Here is a 21,950-nt window from a genome sequence, read left to right on the forward strand (position 1 = left end):
AAGGGTTGCGGAGGTAGCCGGAGCCTATCCCAGCTGTCACTGGGCGGGGTACACCCTGGTCAGGTCTCCAGTCTATCTCAGGGCTAACACAGAGAGACAGACAACGATTCACACTCACACTTACGGCCAATTTAGAATCACCAATGAACCTAACGAGCATGTCTTTGGACGGTGGGATGAAGCTGGAGTACCTGGAGAGAACCCACGCAGACACAGACAGAACATGCAACTGCCGAACATACTGTCCAGTGTCATATAAATGTTATCAGTGGGCTTTGTGTGTCTAAATTAACATTTATTCAAAGCAATGTTTTTATGAAGACAACATGACCTCCTTACAGAAAAACAAAGAAACAAAAAACAAAGAAAGACGTTAACAACCATTATTAGGACATGCTCCTTCTTGTCCATGTCCAACAAAGCTGCAGACAAATTGACTGTTTTCCAGCAGAAATAGTAAAAAGGACCTTTAAAACATGGCATAAAAATGGATTCTTATATGAAATAGCCTCAAGGGATGAGTGCATTCACATTATTATTATTATGAATGAAATGACTATACATTACTGTTCGATAATAGCATAGCCTTCAATACATCAGTTCAGTTTGGCTTGACAAAGCAGCCTTTTCAAATGTTTAGATATTTCTTTCATCTTTAACCCATAAATTATTGGATTGAACAGAGGATGATACAAAACCACCTGCAAAGTCATTATCAAACGAACAATTTTAGGAAAATCAGCCCCCAGTCGGACAATAGTGACATCGTATGCACACAAAAAAGAGTAGCTGACCAGAACCAGCAGGTGTGGTAAACAGGTCTCTGCAGCCTTTTTCCTGACTTCTCTAGAACACCGAGAGGTTATTATAAGTATTCTGGTGTACGTGAAAAGGATGAAGAGCAGAGGGAAAAGTGCAGTGACTACCAGAGCAACAGCACCAAATACAGATCGTGCTATTGAACTCACACAGTGCAGACTGTAAACTGAGTTGTTACATAAAATCCCATTCAAAGTGAAATGACAGAGTTTCATATCAGCACTCATTATTGCCGGAACTGCAATCACACAAGCAGGCGCAATCCAAGCTAAAGCCAGGCAAATACTCACTCTGTCTTTTGTCATGATTGCTGGATATTGCAGAGGTTTACATATAGACACATATCTGTCATAGGACATGGCTGCTAAAAGTAAGAATTCTGCACAACCTAAAGAATAAAATATGAAAAACTGTAAGAGGCAGGCTGAGTATGATATGATCTGCTTTTCAGATAGCATGTCAATTAAAAACTTTGGATAGATATTAGTGCTGAAGACAACAGAGTTTAGAAGTAAGGCTGCAATGAAAATATACATCGGCTCATGGAGGTTTTTGTGTGTCCAAATAAGATACACAATGGTGAAATTACAGCATATTATTAGAATATAAGTTGTAAGCATGATCACAAAATAAAGATACCTGTACGTTTCCAATTCCACATGCCCATCAAGCGTTATATACGTTATGTTAACTTCGCCGTCCATTAATGTTTCGTAAAAGAAATGTCCAGTTGGAAAAGACTGAATAATGTGGATAAAGATACAAGGCAAACATACAACCTGCACTGGTGGATATTGTTTCTTCCCAGATAGCTGACCTTCAGATGTACCTGGCGTGTGCTGATGTTTTTTTTCTGAAAGTTTTTTATTAGATGACCCGTTCTCCATGGAACTCATTAAAGTCTGTTGTAACTTCATCAAACCTTGGAGGCCTGAACTAACAGTGTTTGCTTTTCTCACTTGGGGGTGTACTTCCTCACTCAACATTACTTCATCTTTATGTTAATAATATAATACTTTGAGTGTCAACTTCTGTCTCCCTGTTTCTTGGGATAAGCCTAAATACTGCATCAAACGCTTGATCTGTGTTTTTTTTTCCTTAGTATCACTGTGGTTTCTTTGGACAAAAATTTTGATTTTTCCTTCACATTATTTAGCGTGAATTGTTAGGTTACATATAATAATTATATCAGATCTGGGGCGGCATGGTGTGGTGGTTAGCACCGATGAATCTCAGCAAGAAGGTTTGAATTCAGGCCGACTGGGGCCTTTCTGTGTGGAGTTTGCACGTTCTCCTGGTCTCTGCGTGGGTTCTCTCCAGGTACTACTGGTTCCTAATGCCCTGTCCAACACTCTTGGCCTTAACATTATATTAGAAAAGCTTGAAAAATAGTTCGACCTGGTTTTAAAATGGTTCAAAACAAAGTGGGTAATTATAAGTATTCTGGTGTACGTGAAAAGGATGAATAGCAGAGGGGAAAAGTGCAGTGACTACCAGAGAAACAGCACCAAATACAGGTCGTGCTATTGAACTCACACAGTGCAGATTAGAAATTGAATTGTTACATAAAATCCCATTCAGAGTGAAATAACATAGTTTCATATCAGCACTCATTATTGCCGGAACTGCAATCACACATGCAGGCACAACCCAAGCTAAAGCCAGGCAAATACTCACTCTATCTTTTGTCATGATACAGTGGCTTGCAAAAGTATTCATACCCCTTGAACTTTTCCACATTTTTTCACATTACGACCACAAACATGAATATGTTTTATTGGAATTTAATGAGAAAGACTGACACAGAGTGGCATACAATTGTAATGTACAAAGAAAATTATACATGATTTTATTTTTATTTTTTTTACAAATAAAAAACTGAAAAGTGTGGTGTGCAAAAGTATTTAACCCCCTTTTCTCTGAGTGCAACCAACTGTCTTCAGAAGTCACCTGATGATCGCTGAATGATAGAATGTTGACCTAATGACTAAATAGAGTCCACTTGTGTGTAATCTAATCTCAGTTGTGACGGCCCCAGGGCCTTTGCTGTGTTGGTGTTTGTGTTTCTCTTGTCTTCCAGGGTGCTGGTAGCTGGTTGGCCATTATGGGATTGGGGGCAGCTGGCCACTGTCTCCAGACCCATAAAAGCCCGCCCTCCTGCAAACTCATTCTCTCTCCTGCTCTGTCCCGGACACCATGCTATTTTGATTTGAGTTCTTCTAATTTCTTGTATGGTTTATTTTGCATTTTCCTAGGTTGATCTAGGTTGGTAGTTTCATTTTGTTGAACAATATGGTTAATATTTCTTTTGGAATTTATCTTTGTTAAAATAAATATTTTCTTTTGAGGTAACTCCCTGTGTATTTCCCTTATTTGTTATGGTCTCAGAGCCAGGCCATAACACAGTACAAACACAGCTGTTCTGTGACGGCCTCAAAGGTTTGTTGAGAGAATATTGGGGAGCAAACAGCATCATGAAGTCCAAGGAACACACCAGACAGGTCAGGGATAAAGTTGCGGAGAAGTTTAAAGCAGGGTTAGGCTATAAAAAAGGTTTCCCAAGCTTTGAACATCTCATGGAGCACTGTTCAATCCATCATCCGGAAATGGAAAGGGTATGGCACAACTGCAAACCTACCAAGACACAGCTGTCCACCTAACCTTACAGGCTGAACAAGGAGAGCATTGATCAGAGATGCAGCCAAGAGGAACATGGTGACTCTGGACGAACTGCAGAGGTCCACAGCTCAGGTGGGGGAATCTGTCCACAGGACAACTATTGGTCGTGCACTGCACAAATCTGGCCCTTACGGAAGAGTGGCAAGAAGAAAGCCATTGTTAAAAGAAAACCACAAGAAGTGCCATTTGATGTTTGCCAGAAGCTATGTGGGGGACACAGCAAACATCTGGAAGAAGGTGCTCTGGTCAGATGAGCCCAAAATTGAACTTTTTGGCCTAAATGCAAAACGTTATGTGTGCCAGAAAACTAACACTGCACATCATTCTGAACACACCATCCCCCCTGTCAAACATTGTGGTGGCAGCATCATGTTCTGGGGGTGCTTCTCTTCGGCAGGGACAGGGAAGATAGATTTGATGGGAAGATGGATGGAGCCAAATACAGAGCAATCTTGGAAGAAAACCTGTTGGAGTCTGCAAAAGACTTGAGAGTAGGGCGGAGGTTCACCTTTCAGGAGGACAACAACCCTAAACATAAAGCCAGGGCAACAATGGAATGGTGTAAAACAAAACATATTCATGTGTTGGAATGGCCCAGTCAAAGTCCAGACCTAAGTCTAATTGAGAATCTGTAGCAAAATCTGAAAACAGCCATTCACAAACGCTCTTCATCTAATCTAACTGAGCTGGCTGAGGTGCTTTGCAAAGAAGAATGGGGAAAATTTGCAGTCTATAGATGTGCAAGGCTGGTAGAGACATACCTCAAAAGACTTGCAGCTGTAGTTGCAGCAAAAGGCGGTTCCACAAAGTATTGACTCAAGGGGACTGAATACTTTTGCACACCGCACTTTTCAGTTTTTTATTTGTAAAATATATATATATAAAAAATCATGTATAATTTTTTTTGTACTGTACTTTTTTTGTACTTCACAATTGCCACTGCAAGCCTCTGTAGCTGGATATTGCAGAGGTTTACATATAGACACATATCTGTCATAGGACAACGCTGCCAACAGCAAGAATTCAGAACAAGCTAAAAAATAAAATATGAAAAACTGAAACTATGAAAAAGACGCAGGCTGAGTATGATATGATCTGCTTTTCAGATAGCATGTCTATTAAAAACTTTGGCTAGATATTAGTGCTGAAGACAACAGAGTTTAAAAGTAAGGCTGCAATGAGAATGTACATCGGCTCAAGGAGGTTTTTGTGCGTCCAAATAAGATACACAATGGTGAAATTACACCATATTATTACAATATACACTGTGAACATGATCGTAAAATACAGATACCTGTATGTTTGCAACTCCACATGCCCATCAAGAGTTATGTTATGTTAACTTCCCCGGCCATTAATGTTTTCTACAAGAAATGTTCAGTTGGAAAACCTTATGATTGCCTCACCTGCAGGAATAACATTTTACATACGACTTTCAAATGCACTTGGTGTATGTGGTGAATGGTCTGAGTATGTGGAAAAGTTTTTATTAGATTGTTTAATTCTCTCAGGAACTCATTAACGTCTTCACCAGGATAGAATGGAATTGTAAAAGAACTTTGTAAAACCTCGGAGGCCTGCATTAACAGTATGGTTTGATTCAGTTCATTTGGGCATTCACCTCATTATAGACACCTATATTACACCTTATTACACACATGGTCATCTTTAGGATGATGATCTGATACAAGCTGCACCAGTTTCTCTCCTAGTGTGTGTTTAATACTTCTTTTTTTATTGGAATCAGAAGTTTGATATGTTTATGATCTGTGGTTACTGGCTGCACCAACGGACTGAGACTGTTTTCTGTTTGATGTGACTTAATGTTTGTCGTACATATATACTAGGGGTTCTACAGACGAGTTAGATTGTCGACTTCACTGCTGTGTCATGATGCTTTAAGCATCATGTGACAATAACAACATGGATGCCTCAGTTAAGACATATGAGGAACTCAGTGGGTCATTGGAGCAAACTAGCAGCGGTTCATCAAGTGTGTGGAAATACTTCACTAAAGATGAAGCCCATACTACCGTGACATGTCAGTTCTGAAATACAAGTACTACTCTAATGCATCTGAAAAGGCATTTGTTAATGCTAGCAGAGGAACAGTCCAAATCCTCTGGACAGCAGTCAAGTAATGTCGCCGTTAACATACAGGAGGCGTGCTCTGGAAAAGGCTTCAGAGCAATACAGCATTATTATTAACCTGGCTACACTATCCCATCTTCTAACACGATGTGGAGTACTACTGAATGCTATTGATGGTGCTGAGTTGCTGCCTGTTTTGTACACACTATACATATCTGCCGCACACAGTATGTAGCACATGAGCTGTCTGTTCTCTGCATATGTATTCAGGTCAAGATTATAAATTTCACTGTTGCAAAGCTTTTCTTTCTACTGGGTTTTTATTAGTCATGTCATCAGCGACTGGTCTGTATTGACTTGACTTTCATCACAAAACAGTCAACTTTATAAAATATGAACTTGGGCAAACCTTTATATATAAATATAATTCAGTTTGACTGATTTGTCATTCTAGAACTACTATCCAGGACCACTTGAAAAACTGTACTGATTCCCTTTAATCTGCAGTGAAGGCTTGCATCAAGCTACCTGACATTTTAAAATACTCAAGGCTCAACTGAAATAAGGTGTTCACAAGTTGATTTAGAATGGGAGACAGAGCTTTCAGCTATCAGGCTCCTCTCCTGTGGAACCAGCTCCCAGTTTGGGTTCGGGAGGCAGACACTCTCTCTATTTTTAAGGTCAGGCTTAAGACTTTCCTTTTTGATCAAGCTTATAGTTAGGGCTGTACTAAACCATCCCTTAGTTATGCTGCTATAGGCCTAGGCTGCTGGGGGATGAGGCACCAAACACATGTCCTCCTTCTTTCTTCTCTCTCCTCTCTTGCATCCTCCACTTTCTTTTCTCTGGCACAGAGCTCTTGCCCTCTAATTTCCTATCTACTACTAGTCATGCAATTCTGTGCTATTACTATATAGAATGTTTACTGCTGTGTGTCCCTCCCTCCCCCCTCTCCTCCTCCTTCTTCTTGTGAGTATCTCTGGCCTGGAGTTGTGCGTTTCCTGTGGAGCTCTATACTACATCTGTTGTCGTGGTCTCATCAGCCTGCCCAGTCTTCATGGAATCCTGCAGTTATCCACTCCTACCTGAATGAACAATTCTCCAACCTGCCTATGATTCCTCTTACATTTTCAAACTGTCATGTAACGTCATCAGTTTGTATCATAAGATTCCACATGTACGCGTTAGTCAGATATGTGTATCTATGACAGATGTATGTTTATCTTGCTGTTCTCTTCTCTCTTTCTTCTGTCTGTACCCGGCTGGCCTTAGGCCCTCCATATGAGCTGGGTTCTGCTCAAGGTTTCTTCCTGTTAAAAGGGAGTTTTTTCTTGCCACTGTCGCCTTCAGGCTTGCTCTGGGGGTTTCAGGCCGGGTTTTTGTAAAGCGTCTTGAGACAATTTGTATTGTTATTGACGCTATACAAATAAAATTTAACTGAATTGAATTTACGGCCATTAATGTGTTTTCTGTGGTCCCACTGACCTCTGACCTTTAAAGACCAAATTTGACTCACTTCATCACTGAATCCATGTTGACTTTTTGTGCCAAATTTGGGATGTGCTTGTTCAATGTGACTTTCACTGTTTTCTGTCCAAGCGATTTCTGGTTGCATCTATAGCTGTATTTGTAGGTGTGGTTGGTTGCATCCATACCTATGGAACCACTTGTTTCAGGAATGGGAATGATCAAGCAGTCACTATTATGATGGATCCGAAGAGTTTGTGATTCGACTTAGGCCAGATGACAGCAGCAAGTCTGTACGAATGCAAGTTATGATTGAAACACTTAAGTAATTATTTCAGAATGTTGTATGTTGTACTGTGTGTGCTGATTTTGTGTCTCTTTTGTTTCTATTGGTTGTGATTGTGCCTACTTTATGCCCTTTTTTATGCTAAAATAAAGTGATTTGAATTGAATTGTCTTGTGGTAAATAATGCCATCTCCTTGTTTCTGTGCAGACTGTGGCTTTACATTGCAGATGTAATGCAGTCTTGCCTCTGTTTGCCTCTGTTGTCGTTTGATGCACCCAGCTCTCCCAGATGAAAAGCAAAGCTGTGCAGGTAACTGACAATAATTGCAGGATTTGCTGTGAGTTTCCCATGAGGTTTTACCACCTCGAATACATGTCATATTGCCCAGTGACATCTTAATGTTGTCATTTCCTGAAGGTCATTCACAAAACCTCTATTTGTGCCCGCCTGACCTTGATACAGTTTAAAGTTGTATTTAGATGCCATTATTCAAAGACTAAGTTGGCACAGATTTTTCCAGATATGGTTGATGTCTGTGACAGATGTGGAGGCACAACCTGCAATCTTACACATATGTTTTTCTCTTGCCCAGCTCTGTCGAACTTTTGGCAAATTTACTTCAACACCATGTCTAAGGTATTTTCAAGACCTATTGACATCTCACCACACATTGGCATTTTTGGTCTTCCGGATGACTATACCCTATATTCCACTAAAGAATTGGAAGTAATAGCTTTTACCTCACTAATTGCTAAACGTCACCTCCTTCTGAATTGGAAATCTACAACTGCCCCCTCCAGTACACAATGGATTAAAGAGGTTATGTCCTTTTTGAAAGTCGAGAAAATTAGATATTCAAGAAGGGGGAACTTGAGCAAATTCTATAACAAATGGCAACCGTTTATGGACTTTTTTGCAACAATGTAACCACCCCACCACATCCCTACACACCCCCCCCCCCCCCCCCCTTTTTTATTTTTATTTTTTAATTTATTTTATTTATTTTTTTTATTAATTTATTTATTTTATTTATTTATTTATTTATTTTCTTCTTTCTTTCTCTCCCTCTTCCCCTCTCTTTTTTATTATTATTTATGTATTTCTTCTGTCATGTCAGTTTAATCAGACATTGTATAGTTTATTCGGTTTTAATTTTTGTAACCGTTGTCTGTTCTTGTAAAACGCAATTCTAAATCCAAAGGTGTATGCAAACATGTTTAAAGCTGACATCAATGCACCATGTAAGTGCCTTTGTTATTCTTGTATACACATTAATAAAAATATGAAACAGAGAATGTTGTCATTTCCTCAACAAATACAGGCAAAAAAAAAAGAAAGAAAGATGGGAACAACCATTAATTGTAGATGCTTCCTCTTGTCTATGTCTAACAATCTGCAGCAGATAATAATGACACAGCACAAAGAGTTTAAAAGACTTTTAAAGTATAGCATAAAAATAAATTCTTATATACACAGACCAGATTACATCTCCACAAAAATATTATTACAAAAAGAAAATAACTGCACATTGCTTTCACTAACACGGGTATCACTGTAACCTTTAATGCATCAGATCAGTTTGGCTTGACAGAGCAGCCTTTTCAAATGTTTAGATATTTCTTTCATCTTTAACCCATAAATTATTGGATTGAACAGAAGATGATATAAAATCGCCTGCGAAGTCATTATCAAATCAACAGTTTGGGGAAAAACTGACCCCACTCGAACAACAATGTTATCATATCCACTCAATAAGGAGTAGCTGACGAGAACCAGCAGGTGTGGTAAACAGGTCTCTGCAGCCTTTTCCCTGACTTCTCTAGAACATCGAGAGGTTATTAAAAGTATTCTGGTGATCGTGCTATTGGACTCACACAGTGCAGATTGTAAATTGAATTGTTACATAAAATCCCATTCAGAGTGAAATGACATATGAGTTTCATATCAGCACTCATTATTGCCGGAACTTCAATCACACGCAGGCACAACCCAAGCTAAAGCCAGGCAAATACTCACTCTGTCTTTTGTCATGATAGCTGGATATTGCAGGTGTTTACATATAGATACATATTTCATAGGACATCACTGCCAAAAGTAAGAATTCAGAACAAGCTAAAGAATAAAATATGAAAAACTGTAAGAGGCAGGCTGAGTATGATATGATCTGCTTTTCAGATAGCATGTCAATTAAATATTTTGGACAGATATTAGTGCTGAAGACAACAGAGTTTAGAAGTAAGGCTGCAATGAAAATGTACATCGGCTCATGGAGGTTTTTGTGTATCCAAATAAGATACACAATGGTGAAATTACATTCATTCATTCATCTTCTGTAACTGCTTATTCCTGTTAAGGGTTGCGGGGGTCTCACGCACACCTACAGCTGATTTAGAATCACCAATTAACCTAATCAGCATGTCTTTGGACAGTAGAAGGAAGCCGGAGTACCCAGAGGGAACCCACGCAGACGCAGGGAGAACATGCAAACTCCACACAGAAAGGCCCTAGTCAGCCCATGGATTCAGACCCAGTTGGAAAACCTTATGATTGCCTCACCTGCAGGAATAACATTTTACATTTGTTATCTTTTGATGCACCCAGCTCTACCGGATGAGACACACAAGCACGTGCAGGCAACTGACAATAATTGCAGTATTTGCTGTGAGTTTCCCACGAGGTTTTACAGCCTCAAATACATCTCATATCACCCAGCGACATCTAAATTTTGTCATTTCCTCAACAGGGGGAAGAAAAAAAACAGAAAGATGGAAACAGCCATTAATTGCAGATGCTTCCTCTTGCCCATGTCTAACAATCTGCAGCACATAATAATGACTGTTCACAGCACAAACAGTTTAAAAGACCTTTAAAGTACAGCATAAAAATAAATTCTTATATAAACAGACCAGATTACATCTCTACATGAATATTATTACAAAGAAAAAGATTGTGCATTGCTTTCACTAACACAGATATCACTGTAACCTCTAATGCATCAGATCACTTTGGTTTGACAGAACAACCTTTTCAAATGTTTAGATATTTCTTTCATCTTTAACCCATAAATCAATGGATTGAAGAGAGGATGATATAAAATTGCCTGCAAAGTCATTATCGAACTAACGATTTTGGGAACATCTGACCCCAGTCGGGCCATAACAACATCATATCCACAGAAAAAGGAGAAGCTGACTAGAACCAGCAGGTGCGGTAAACAGGTCTCTGCAGCCTTTTTCCTGACTTCTCTAGAACATCGAGAGGTTATTATAAATATTCTGGTGTACGTGAAAAGGATGAAGAGCACAGGGAAAAGTACAGTGACTACCAGAGCAACAGCACCAAATACAGATCGTCCTATTGAACTCCCACAGTGCAGATTGTAAATTTGGTTGTTGCAGAATATTCCATTCAGAGTGAAATGACAGAGTTTCATATCAGCACTCATTATTGCCGGAACTGCAATCACACAACCAGGGATAATCCAAGCGAAAGCCAGGCAAACACTCACTCTGTCTTTTGTCATGATAGCTGGATATTGCAGAGGTTTACATATAGACACATATCTGTCATAGGACATCACTGCCAGCAGCAAGAATTCAGAACAAGCTAAAGAATAAAGTAAGAAAAACTGTAAGAGGCAGGCTGAGTATGATATGATCTGCTTTTCAGATAGCATGTCAAGTAAAAACTTTGGATAGATATTAGTGCTGTAGACAACAGAGTTTAGAAGTAAGGCTGCAATGAAAATGTACATCGGCTCATGGAGGTTACTGTGCGTCCAAATAAGATACACAATGGTGAAATTACAGCATATTATTACAATATAATTCGTAAGCATGATCACAAAATAAAGATACCTGTATGTTTCCAATTCCATATGCATATCAAGAGTTATATACGTTATGTTAACTTCACCATCCATTAATATTTCCTAAAAGAAATGTTGAGTTGGAAAAGTCTGAATAACATGGCTGGACAAGATACAAGGCAATCATACAACCTTCACTGGTGGATATTGTTACTTCCCAGATAGCTGACCTTCAGATGCTCCTGGCGTGTGCTGATGTTTTTTTTCTGAAAGTTTTTTATTAGATGGCCCGTTCTCCATGGAACTCATTAAAGTCTGTTGTAACTTCATCAAACCTTGGAGGCCTGAACTAACAGTGTTTGCTTTTTTCAGTTGGGGGTGTACTTCCTCACTCAACATTACTTCATCCTTACGAGTGTCAACTTCTTTCTCCCTGTTTCTTGGGAGAAGCCTAAATACTGCGTCAAGCGTTTGATCAGTGTTTGTTTTTCTTTTACCCGTGTGTCACAGTGGTTTCTTTGGACAAAATTTGGATTTTTCCATCACATTATTTAGCGTGAATTGTTAGGTTACATATAATAATTATATCAGATCTGGGGCGGCATGGTGTGGTGGTTAGCACTGATGAATCATAGCAAGAAGGTTTGAATTCAGGCCGACTGGAGCTTTTCTGTGTGGAGTTTGCACGTTCTCCCTATCTCTGCGTGGGTTCTCTCCGGGTACTACTGGTTCCCAATGCCCTATCCAACACTCTTGGCCTTAATATTATATTAGAAAGGAATGGGAAATAGTTCAACCTGGTTTTAAAATGGTTCAAAACAAAGTGGGTATGTGCAGGGCAGGGGTCACATTAACCAAATATTTTCCGTCATTGACCATGACCACTTGCTGGCCAGTGAACATGTTAATTGTCTTTTGTCTCTCTTGATTAGTAGTGTAAGAGTCAGTTAAGTTTCGTTTATCTGCCGGCCAAGTGAGTGGCTGCTGCCTCTCCGTCAAGCAGGGATCCACGAGCAGCAGTTATGAGTCGGTTAGGTTTTGTTTCTCTCCATATTGTCCGTAAGTGCGTGAGTGGCTGAGTGCCTTAGTTTGCTAGTGGTCAAGTCTGGTACTACGTTTTGTTTCTCTGCAGAGTACCCCAAGGTTTCATTCTTACCTCAGCTATTTAACATCTATGTTTCCACTTGCATATGTTAAACAGACACATTTAAATAATTATGTACATGATTCCCTGTACATGTCTGTATGTCCTGATGTAGTGCAGGGGTTTGTGGAATTTGGTTCAATAAACAACTTTTTATATTTTTCTTTTTTGTTTTCCTTCCAATTTCTTTTCCACATATTTAAATGTCTTAAAAATGATACGAACATGAATCCAGCATGTTGTAGTGAATGGTTAAATGGAGGCAGGAGATGTTGACTTTCAGTCAAAAATGCAATGTTGATATTGACATTAGTATCAGTTGACAAGGTGTGTTTATTAATGGCAGTGGAACAGCAATCCTACTCACTATACCTTGAACATGTTTAAAATAAAAACAGGAACATATGAACCTATGTATTATTTTAATAGCTTTGTACTGAATGCACAATGATAAGGTACATTTATACATGGCACTAGGCCCAGTTTAATATAACACACAGTTTTATATAATATATATAGTAGGGGGTCCCTTCTCCATCTCTCTACCAGTTTGTGGGTCCTTGGCCTGCAAAACGTTGAAGACCCCTGCTCTAACCTATTGCATTGATAACGTTAAGTCTTAATGTATTCAAGGCATGATCTAAACTTGAACAATCATATAGAATCTGACAAGGTCAGCCTACTACCATCCAGAAATTTCATTTTAAATTACTCTGTACCAAAATCTGACCATGGTCTAGTTGCTGGCCTGCAAAAATGACCCGTGTTGTGACCTGAACACTCAAAAGGCAAAAGTACTTTCCATATTATTGACTCTTGGTGGAAAGTTTAATGAGATCCACAGAGGATGAACCAGCCACATAAAAAACAACTCACAGACGGAAACTGTCACTTTCTCTGTTTTGGAGATGAGCACGTACTAAGTTTGTTTCAAGGTCAGGTAACTGTGATTTAATAAGGGAACTGAATACAGGACACATGTTATTGCGTTAGTCCAAAGTGAAACCTCTAGTCTCGGGATTTATTCACATATACTTGTTATATTGTCTGCTTGTTCTAATAATCAGTATTTACAATTGAACTTTCCAAATGGACAAAGAATACAATTTAACACATATATCTCTTGATGGGCTCGTGGAGGTTCACAAATACCGGTATCTTTATTTTATGATTGTTTTTATTGTTTATATTCTAATACTGTGCAGTAACTCAGTTATTGTGTACTTGATCTGGATTCACCAAAACCTCCATGAGCCTATGTACATTTTCATTGCAGTTTTGCTACTGAACTCTGTTCTTTTCAGCACCAATATCTACCCAAAGCTTTTGACTGACCTTCTATCTGAACAACAGATCATATCTTACCAAGCCTGTCTTTTTCAGTACTTTATATTTTACACTTCATGCGGTGCAGAATTTTTACTGTTAGCAGCCATGGCTTATGACCGATATGTGTCCATATGTAAACCTCTGCAATATGCAGCTATTATGAAAAAGAGCACTGTCAGTGGCTTGTTGGCTTTCGCTTGGCTTATACCTGTCTGTCAGATCATGCTAACAACAGCAATAAGTGCAAACATAAAGATCTGTAATTTTTCGCTGAATGTATTTTTCTGTAATAACTCTCTTTACAAACTCCACTGTGTGAATTCAAGAGAGCTAACTATATATGGTTTGTTCCTTATGGTCACTTTTGTAATTTTTCCTATGCTCTACATCATTTTTACATATGCGAAGATATTTGTAATAACCTTTCGGAGCTGTAGTGATGTCAGGAAAAAAGCTGCACAGACCTGTTTACCTCACCTGCTGGTTTTAATCAGTTTTACATTTCTGATTACATTTGATATCATTCTAGTCAGAGTGGAAACTGATATTCCAAAGACTGCACATTTCATTTTGACATTACAGCTGGTTTTGTATCACCCTCTCTTCAATCCAATCATATACGGATTAAAAATGAAAGAAATTTCTAAACACCTTAAGAGGTTGATTTGTCATGGTAAATTGAACTAATTTCTGTTCTTGAAATAGTTATAAGATGTGATTTAACTGACTTTTAGAAAGTATTTAATCTTGGATGAATGAATTCTGTTTTGACAATGAACACAGAGTGAAGATGGTGGTTAGATTCAACAATTTAGTGATTTTTATTTATTATTTTTTTTTTGTCTTGTGAGTCACATGTTTTGTTCTGAATGTTTAATTTTGCTTCAAATGAAATGTCCATGTGCATAATCATATCGATGGCTGACTTATTTTTTTAAGTATGGGGATTATGTTTCTGATAAGACTTGAGAATGCTTGAATAACAATCAGAATCAGCTTTATTGGCCAAGTATGTGCGTGCACACACAAGGAATTTGACTGTCATGTACAAAAACACACAGAATTTAAGTGTAAAAAATTTAATCTTAATCTGTACATATGAAATAAAAAAGTTGAAAAATAAAGGATCAAGAGCAAATATATTCAACGATCCGTGAGTTTGTATTTACAATTAATGTAGAGTTATTTGTTGTTGTGTTCAAAGCTATTAGCCGAATGGGCCTTTCTGTGTGGAGTTTGCATGTTCTCCCTGTGTTTGCGTGGGTGCTCTCTGGATACTCCGCCTTCCTCCCACCAACCAAAGACATGATCGTTACATTAATTGGTGATTCTAAATTGGCCGTAGGTGTGCATGTGAGTGTGAATGGTTGCCTATCTCTCTGTGTTAGCCCTGTGATAGACTGGAGACCTGTCTCGGGTGTACCCTGCCTTTTGCACGATGACAGCTGGGATAGGTTCCAGCAGATCCTTCGACCCTTCACAGGAACAAGCGGTTACAGAGGATGAATGAATGAACAAATATTTGTTGTTGTGAATGGTCTCACACTCTGTGACTGCTCAGAGTTCATCAAAGTAAGAAATTTCCCTTGTGGATGAATAAGGTTTATCTAAGTCTAAGTCTAAAGTCACAGCCTGGGGGATGATACTGTCTTGGTGGTGGGTGGTTTTGGCGTACAGTGCTCTGTAACATTGCCCTGAGGGGAGGAGTCCGGGGTCTGTGGAGATTTTACCATCTTGCTGTACCATGGACCGGTACAGGTCCTGGATGGAGGGAAGGTCAGTACCAATAATGTTCTCTACAGGTTTTACTTCAAGTGGTTCAGACAGTACCAGAGGACCAGCTGTTCTACTTCCCTCTGTATTCAGCCTCATCGCCGTCCTGTATGAGTCCAATGACGATGGTGTCGTCTGCAAACTTTCACAGGGTGGCTCTAGCACCTGAGATGCAGTCATTAGTGTAAAGGGAGAAGAGCAGTGTGGAGAGAACACAACCCTGGGGGGCGCCAGTGCTGAGAGTCTAAGTGCTGGATGTGATGTTACCCAGTTTCACCTGCTGCCTCTTGCCAGCTCCAGGGCAACAGTGTTGAACCCAGAGCTAAAGTCCACAAATAGGACCCGTGCGTAGGTCCCTGCAGAGTCGAGATGGTGCAGGATATAGTGAAGGGCCATGTTGACTGAATCATCCACTGACCTGGCCAGCACCAGTAATTCCACAGAGTTCATGACCAGAGACGTCAGGCCAACTGGTCTGTAGTCATTTAAGCCTGAGACAAGGAACTTCTTGAGGAATGGGATGATGGTAGAGTGTCTGGAGTGTCTCCATCCTCCGTCAGACAGGATGGAGACACTCCATCGGTCCTATAGCCTTCCTGATCCTGTGTCTCTGAACAAGCTGACCCACATCCTGCTGGATTCCAGGTGTGTTTTCTCCATGTCTGTAATCTGGTCAGAGAGGTGTTGTACGCTCCAACCAGCACAAGCGAAGAGAACTCCTGTGGTGAATAAAAGGGTCTACAGTTTACAAAAAAAGACTCCAAGAGAGGGCTGCAGGTCTTCTTTAACATCAACCTTCATTAATGAAGAAGTATGTTCCTCCTCCCTTTGTCTTATCAGACAGTTCCATGCAACGATCTGCACAGAACAGCTGGAGAGTCTGGTTGATGGTTGAACCTCAGATCGAGGAGAACCGTGTACCAGCTCTTTACCCTCGCTAGGGTAATTATCATGCAATTAACAGGCAGTGTTGATATTGGCATTGGTATCAGTAATGGCTGTGGCTACTCACTGTACCTTGAACATTCACTCATTCATCTTCTGTAACCACTTGTCCAGTGAAGGGTGACGGTGGTGCTTGAGCCTATCCCAGCTGTCATCAGGTAAGAGGCGGGGTACACCGAGAGACAGACAACCATTCACACTCGCATGCACATCTACGGCCAGTTTAGAATCACACCACTGTGCCGCCCTACCATGAACATGTTTAAAATAAAAACATGAATATATGAACCTGTGTATTATTTGAATAGCTTTGTATTGAAAGCACAATGACAAGGTACATTTACATGGCTCGAGCTCCATTTTAATATAACACTGATTGTATATAATATATATAGTAGTGGGTCCTTCCTCTATCTCTCTACCAGTTTGAGTCCTTGGCCTGCAAAACGTTGAAGACCCCTGCTCTAACCTATTACATTGATAACGTTAAGTCTTTATGTATTTAAGGCATGATCTAAACTTAAAGAATCATATAAAATCTGACAAAGTCAGCCTACTACCATCTAGAAATTTCATTTTAAAATGACTCTTAATCTGACTATGGTCTATTTACTGGCCTGCGGAAATGTGTTGTAACCTGAACACTGAAAAAGCAAAACTACTTTCCATATTATTGACTCTCGGTGGAAAGTTTAATGAGATCCACAGAGGATGAAGCAGCCACATAAAAAATATTTCACAAGCGGAAACTGTCACTTTCTCTGTTTTGGAGATGAGCACGTACTAAGTTTGTTTCAAGGTCAGGTAATTGTGATTTAATAAGGGAACTGAATACAGGACACATGTTATTGCGTTAGTCCAAAGTGGAACCTCTTGTCTCAGGTTTTATTCTGATATACTTGTTATATTGTCTGCTTGTTCTAATAATCAGTATTTACAATTGAACTTTCCAAATGGACAAAGAATACAATTTATCGTATATAACTCTTGATGGCCTCGTGGAAGTTCACAAATACAGGTACCTTTATTTTATGATTGTTTTCATTGTTTATATTTTAATATTATGCAGTAACTCAGTTATTGTGTACTTGATCTGGATTCACCAAAACCTCCATGAGCCTATGTACATTTTCATTGCAGCTTTGCTGCTGAACTCTGTTGTTGTGAGCACCAATATCTACCCAAAGCTTTTGATTGACCTTCTATCTGAACAACAGATCATATCTTACCAAGCCTGTCTTTTTCAGTATTTTATATTTTACTCTTCATGCGGTTCAGAATGTTTACTCTTAGCAGCCATGGCTTATGACCGATATGTGTCCATATGTAAACCTCTGCAATATGCAGCTATTATGAGAAAGAGAACTGTCAATGGCTTGTTGGCTTTCGCTTGGCTTCTACCTGTCTGCACTCATTGCTGTTGTTCCTGTGATCTGACAAACAGAAAGATCTGTGGTTTTTCTATGAATGTATTTTTTTGTAATAACTCAATTTACAAACTTCACTGTGTCAGTTCAAGAGCACTAACTATATACGGTGTGATCATTTTGGTAAACGTTGTACTTCTTCCTATGCTGTACATCATTTTTACATACACAAAAATATTTGTAATAACCTTTCGGAGCTGTAGCGAAGTCAGAAAAAAAGCTGCACAGACCTGTTTACCTCACCTGTTGGTTTTAATCAGTTTTACATTTCTGATTACATTTGACGTCACTCTTGTCAGAGTGGAAACTGATATTACAAAGACTGCACGTTTAGTTATGACATTACAGCTGATTTTGTATCACCCTCTCTTCAATCCAATCATTTACGGATTAAAAATGAAAGAAATTTCTAAACACCTTAAGAGGTTGATTTGTCACGGTAAATTGATCTAATTTCTATTCTTGATAGTTATGAGATGAGATTTAACTGACTTTTAGAAAGTATTTAATCGTGGATGAATGAATTCTGTTTTGACAACGAAGATGGTGGTCAGATTCAACGATGTGGAGATGTTTTTTTTTTTTGTCTTGTGAGTCACATGTTTTGTTCTGAATGTTTAATTTTGCTTTCAAATTGAATGCCCATGTTCATAATTATATTGATGGCTGACATGTTTATGGTTTCATTGTGTTTTAAGTATAGGGATTATGTTTTTGATAAGACTTGAGAATGCTTGAATCAGAATCAGCTTTATTGGCCAAGTATGTGCGCACACACTAGTAATTTGACTCTCTTGTACAAAAACACACAGAATCTAAATAAGTGTAAAAAATGAAATCTCAATCTGTACACATGAAATAAAAAAAATGAAAAACAACGGATAAGAGATATATACAACGATCCATGAGTTTGTACAGTGAGTATATATAATTAATCCAGAGTTGTTTTGTGAATGGTCTCACAGTCTGTGAATGCTAAGAATTCATGAAAGTCACAGCCCAGGGAAAGATACTGTCTTTGTGGTGGTTGGTTTTGGTGTACAGTGCTCTCTAATGCTGCCCTGACAGAAGGAGTCTGAACAGATTGTGTCCAAGGTGTGAGTGGTCTGTGGAGATTTTACTGGCCTGGTTTCTGACCCTGGACCAATAAAGGTCCTGGATGGAGGGAGGGTCAGTACCAATAATCTTCTCTACAGAACTGATATTTGTCTGATTTCTGTCCCTGTCATGCCTGGTGGCAGATCCAAACCCAACCATGATGGACGTGGTCAGGACAGACTGGATTATTGCACTGTAGATAATGATCAGCAGCTCCTGAGACAGGTTGAATTTCCTGAGCTGACGTAGGAAGTACAACCTCTGCTGGGCCTTCTTCTGTACCGTGTCTATGTGGGGGGGTCCACTTCATGTCATGTGAAATTGTGTAGGAACCTGAATAAGTCTAGTGTAGGGACTGTTCTGTTAAGGATTGTGAGAGGAGAAGTTGATGGGGGTCTCTTCCTGAAGTCCACTGTCATCTCCACAGTTTTGAGCAGGTTTAGCTCCCGGTGGTTCAGACTGTACCAGAGGACCAGCTGTTCCACTTCCCCTCTGTATTTAGCCTCGTCGCTGTCCTGGATGAGTCCAATGACAGTGGTATCGTCTGCGAATTTCAGGAATTTCACAGAAGGGCCCCCTGAGGTGCAGTCATTATTGTAAAGAGAAGAAAGCAGAGGGGAGAGAACACACCTCTGAGGGGCGCCACTGCTGAGAGTACAGGTGCTGGATGTGATGTTACCCAGTTTCACCTGCTGCCTCCTGTCAGCTCCGGGGCAATGGTGTTGAACCCAGAGCTGAAGTCCACAAACAGGTCCCATGCGTAGGTTCCTGCAGAGTCGAGGTGGTGCAGGATATAGTGAAGGGCCATGTTGACTGCATCATCCACTGACCTGTTTGCCCTATAGGCACAGGGGGTCTAGCTGGGGATCAGTGATGTCTTTCAGGTGGGCCAGCAACAATAATTCAAAGGAGTTCATGACCAGAGATGTCAGGGCGACTGGTCTGTAGTCATTTAATCCTGTGAAAGGGGACTTCCTGGGGACCAGGATTGTGGTGGAGCTTTTGAGACAGGACGGGATCTCGTACAGCTTCAAGGAATTGTAGAAGATCTGGGTGAAAATAGGAGCCAGCTGGTCAGCACAGACTTTCAAGCAGGACGGAGACACTCAATCCGGTCCTGGAGTCTTCCTGATCCTCTGTCTCTTAGAGAGCTGACGCCCATCCTGCTGGATTCCAGGTGTGTTTTCTCCAAGTCCGTAATCTGGTCGACAAGGTGTTGCAACGCCTCTGTTACACACGCCTGTGGTGGAATGTACACACCAACCAGCACAAACGAGGAAAACTCCCGCGGTGAATAAAAGGGTCTACAGTTTATGAAAAAAGACTCCAAGTGAGGGCTACATGTCTTCTTTAACACTGTGACATCTGTGCACCAACCTACGTTAATGAAGAAGCACGTTCCTCCTCCCTTTGCCTTACCAGACAGTTCCATGCAGGGATCCGCACAGAACAGCTGGAGAGTCAGGTCGATGGTTGAACCTCAGATTGAGGAGGACCATGTACCAGCTCTTTACCCTCGCTAGGGTACTAGAGGGGAAATGGGAATTTGCCCAACCGGTCCACGTGTGTTTTGTGGATTTGGAGAAGGCTTACAACTGTGTCCCCAGTGGCATCCTGTGAGTATGAGGTGGATGGCCTCTTGCTAAAGGTCATTCAGTCCCTGTACCAAAGGAGCGTGAGTTTGGTCCGTTTAGCCGGTAGTAAGTCAGACCTGTTCCCAGTGAGGGTTGGACTCCACCAGGGCTGCCCTTTGTCACCGGTTCTGTTCATAACTTTTATGGACAAAATTTCTAGGCGCAGTTGCGTGGGGGAGGGTGTCGGGTTCGGTGATCGGAGGATCTCGTTCCTGCTTTTTGCAGAAAATGTGGTCCTCCTAGTTTCATCGAACAACGACCTCCAACTCTTGCTGGGGCGATTTGCAGTGTGAAGTGGAGTGAAGTTCACGACCATAAGATAGAGCGGGAGATCGACAGGCGGATTGGAGTGCTGTCTGCAGTGATGCGGGCGCTTAATCGGTCTGTCGTGGTGAAGAGAGCTAAGTCGAAAGACAAAGCTCTCAGTTTACCAGTCGATCTACGTTTTGACCCTCACCTATGGTCATGAACTTTGGGTAATGACCGAACTCCTTACCCTATCTCTAAGGCTGAGCCCAGCCACCCTATGAAGGAAACTCGGACATACGGGTGGAGCCCAGAGTAGAAGCACTGCTCCTCCATGTTGAAATGAGTCAGTTGAGGTGACGGGGGCATCTGGTAAGGATGCCTCCCGGATGCCTCCCAGGAGAGGTGTTTCTGGCATGTCAAACTGGAAGGAGGCCTGGGGCCAACCCAGGACACGATGGAGGGATTATACCTATCGTCTGGCCTGGGAATGCCTGGGGATTCCTCCGGAGGAGTTGGTGAAAATGGCTGGGGAGAGGGCTGTCTAGACTTCCCTGCTGAGGCTGCTGCCCCCACGACCCAGGCCCATATAAGCGGGAGAAGACGAAGGCAAAAACTCTTATTCATAACAGCAAACTACTGAAGCCAGTATATTAAAATGCCAACGGTATTGACATTATCAGCGAAAATAGATCATTTTGTAATTACTTGTCCTGTGAAGGGTCATGGGGGTTCTGGAGCCTAAATAAAATAAAATAAATAAAAAATATCCCAGCTGTCATCAGGTGAGAGGCAGGGTACACCCTGGACAGGTCTCCAGTCTATTACATGGCAAACACAAAGAGACAGACAACCACTGGCACTCACATGCACACCTAAGGCCAATTTAGAATCACGCCACTGTGCTGCCCTACCTTGAACATTTTTAAAATAAAAACATGAATATATGAACTTGTGTATTCTTTGAACAGCTTTGTATTGAATGCACAATGATAAGGTGCATTTATACATGGCACTAGGCCCAGTTTAATATAACACACAGTTTTATATAATGTATATTTTAGGGGGTACTGAAAGCACAGTTACAAGGTACATTTATACATGGCTCAAGTCCCAACACCGATTGTATATAATATATATAGCAGGGGGTCCTTGCTCCATCTCTCTACCAGTTTGTGCACAATGTCTATGTAGGGGGTCCAC

The 21,950-nt window shown here is 40.5% G+C and overlaps 4 protein-coding genes and 1 pseudogene across 5 annotated transcripts; 2 read left to right on the plus strand and 3 right to left on the minus strand.

Annotated features, from left to right (window-relative positions):
• Nucleotides 1-386: 386 nt before the first annotated feature.
• On the minus strand, nt 387-1,695 carry LOC311487857 (olfactory receptor 11A1-like). Its single transcript, XM_084544255.1, has one exon. The coding sequence runs from the start codon at nt 1,521-1,523 to the stop codon at nt 597-599; it is 927 nt and encodes a 308-aa protein (XP_084400381.1). The 5' UTR covers nt 1,524-1,695; the 3' UTR covers nt 387-596.
• Nucleotides 1,696-8,912: 7,217 nt separating this feature from the next.
• LOC311488769 (olfactory receptor 11H1-like) lies at nt 8,913-9,720 on the minus strand (annotated as a pseudogene). The gene has a single exon. The product of its transcript is annotated as an olfactory receptor 11H1-like (transcript).
• Nucleotides 9,721-10,338: 618 nt separating this feature from the next.
• LOC311488527 (olfactory receptor 11A1-like) lies at nt 10,339-11,265 on the minus strand (the record flags this gene model as incomplete). Its single annotated transcript, XM_084545285.1, has 1 exon — nt 10,339-11,265. The coding sequence occupies one exon, from the start codon at nt 11,263-11,265 to the stop codon at nt 10,339-10,341; it is 927 nt and encodes a 308-aa protein (XP_084401411.1).
• Nucleotides 11,266-12,963: 1,698 nt separating this feature from the next.
• LOC311488551 (olfactory receptor 11A1-like) lies at nt 12,964-14,311 on the plus strand (the record flags this gene model as incomplete). The annotated part of the gene is made up of 1 exon (XM_084545323.1): nt 12,964-14,311. Exon 1 carries the CDS (start codon nt 13,385-13,387, stop codon nt 14,309-14,311), a length of 927 nt encoding a protein of 308 aa, XP_084401449.1. The 5' UTR covers nt 12,964-13,384.
• Nucleotides 14,312-16,675: 2,364 nt separating this feature from the next.
• LOC311488770 (olfactory receptor 11A1-like) lies at nt 16,676-18,222 on the plus strand (the record flags this gene model as incomplete). Its single annotated transcript, XM_084545621.1, has 1 exon — nt 16,676-18,222. The coding sequence occupies exon 1, from the start codon at nt 17,296-17,298 to the stop codon at nt 18,220-18,222; it is 927 nt and encodes a 308-aa protein (XP_084401747.1). The 5' UTR covers nt 16,676-17,295.
• Nucleotides 18,223-21,950: the final 3,728 nt, after the last annotated feature.

This window comes from Chelon labrosus (assembly GCF_963514085.1).
Source record: "Chelon labrosus genome assembly, chromosome: 5".
NCBI classification, from domain to species: Eukaryota; Metazoa; Chordata; class Actinopteri; order Mugiliformes; family Mugilidae; genus Chelon; species Chelon labrosus.

Coding starts and splice junctions, on each gene's coding strand:
- LOC311487857 (XM_084544255.1), bottom strand. CDS start 1,523: ATGGACGGCGAAGTTAACATAACGTATATAACGCTTGATGGGCATGTG.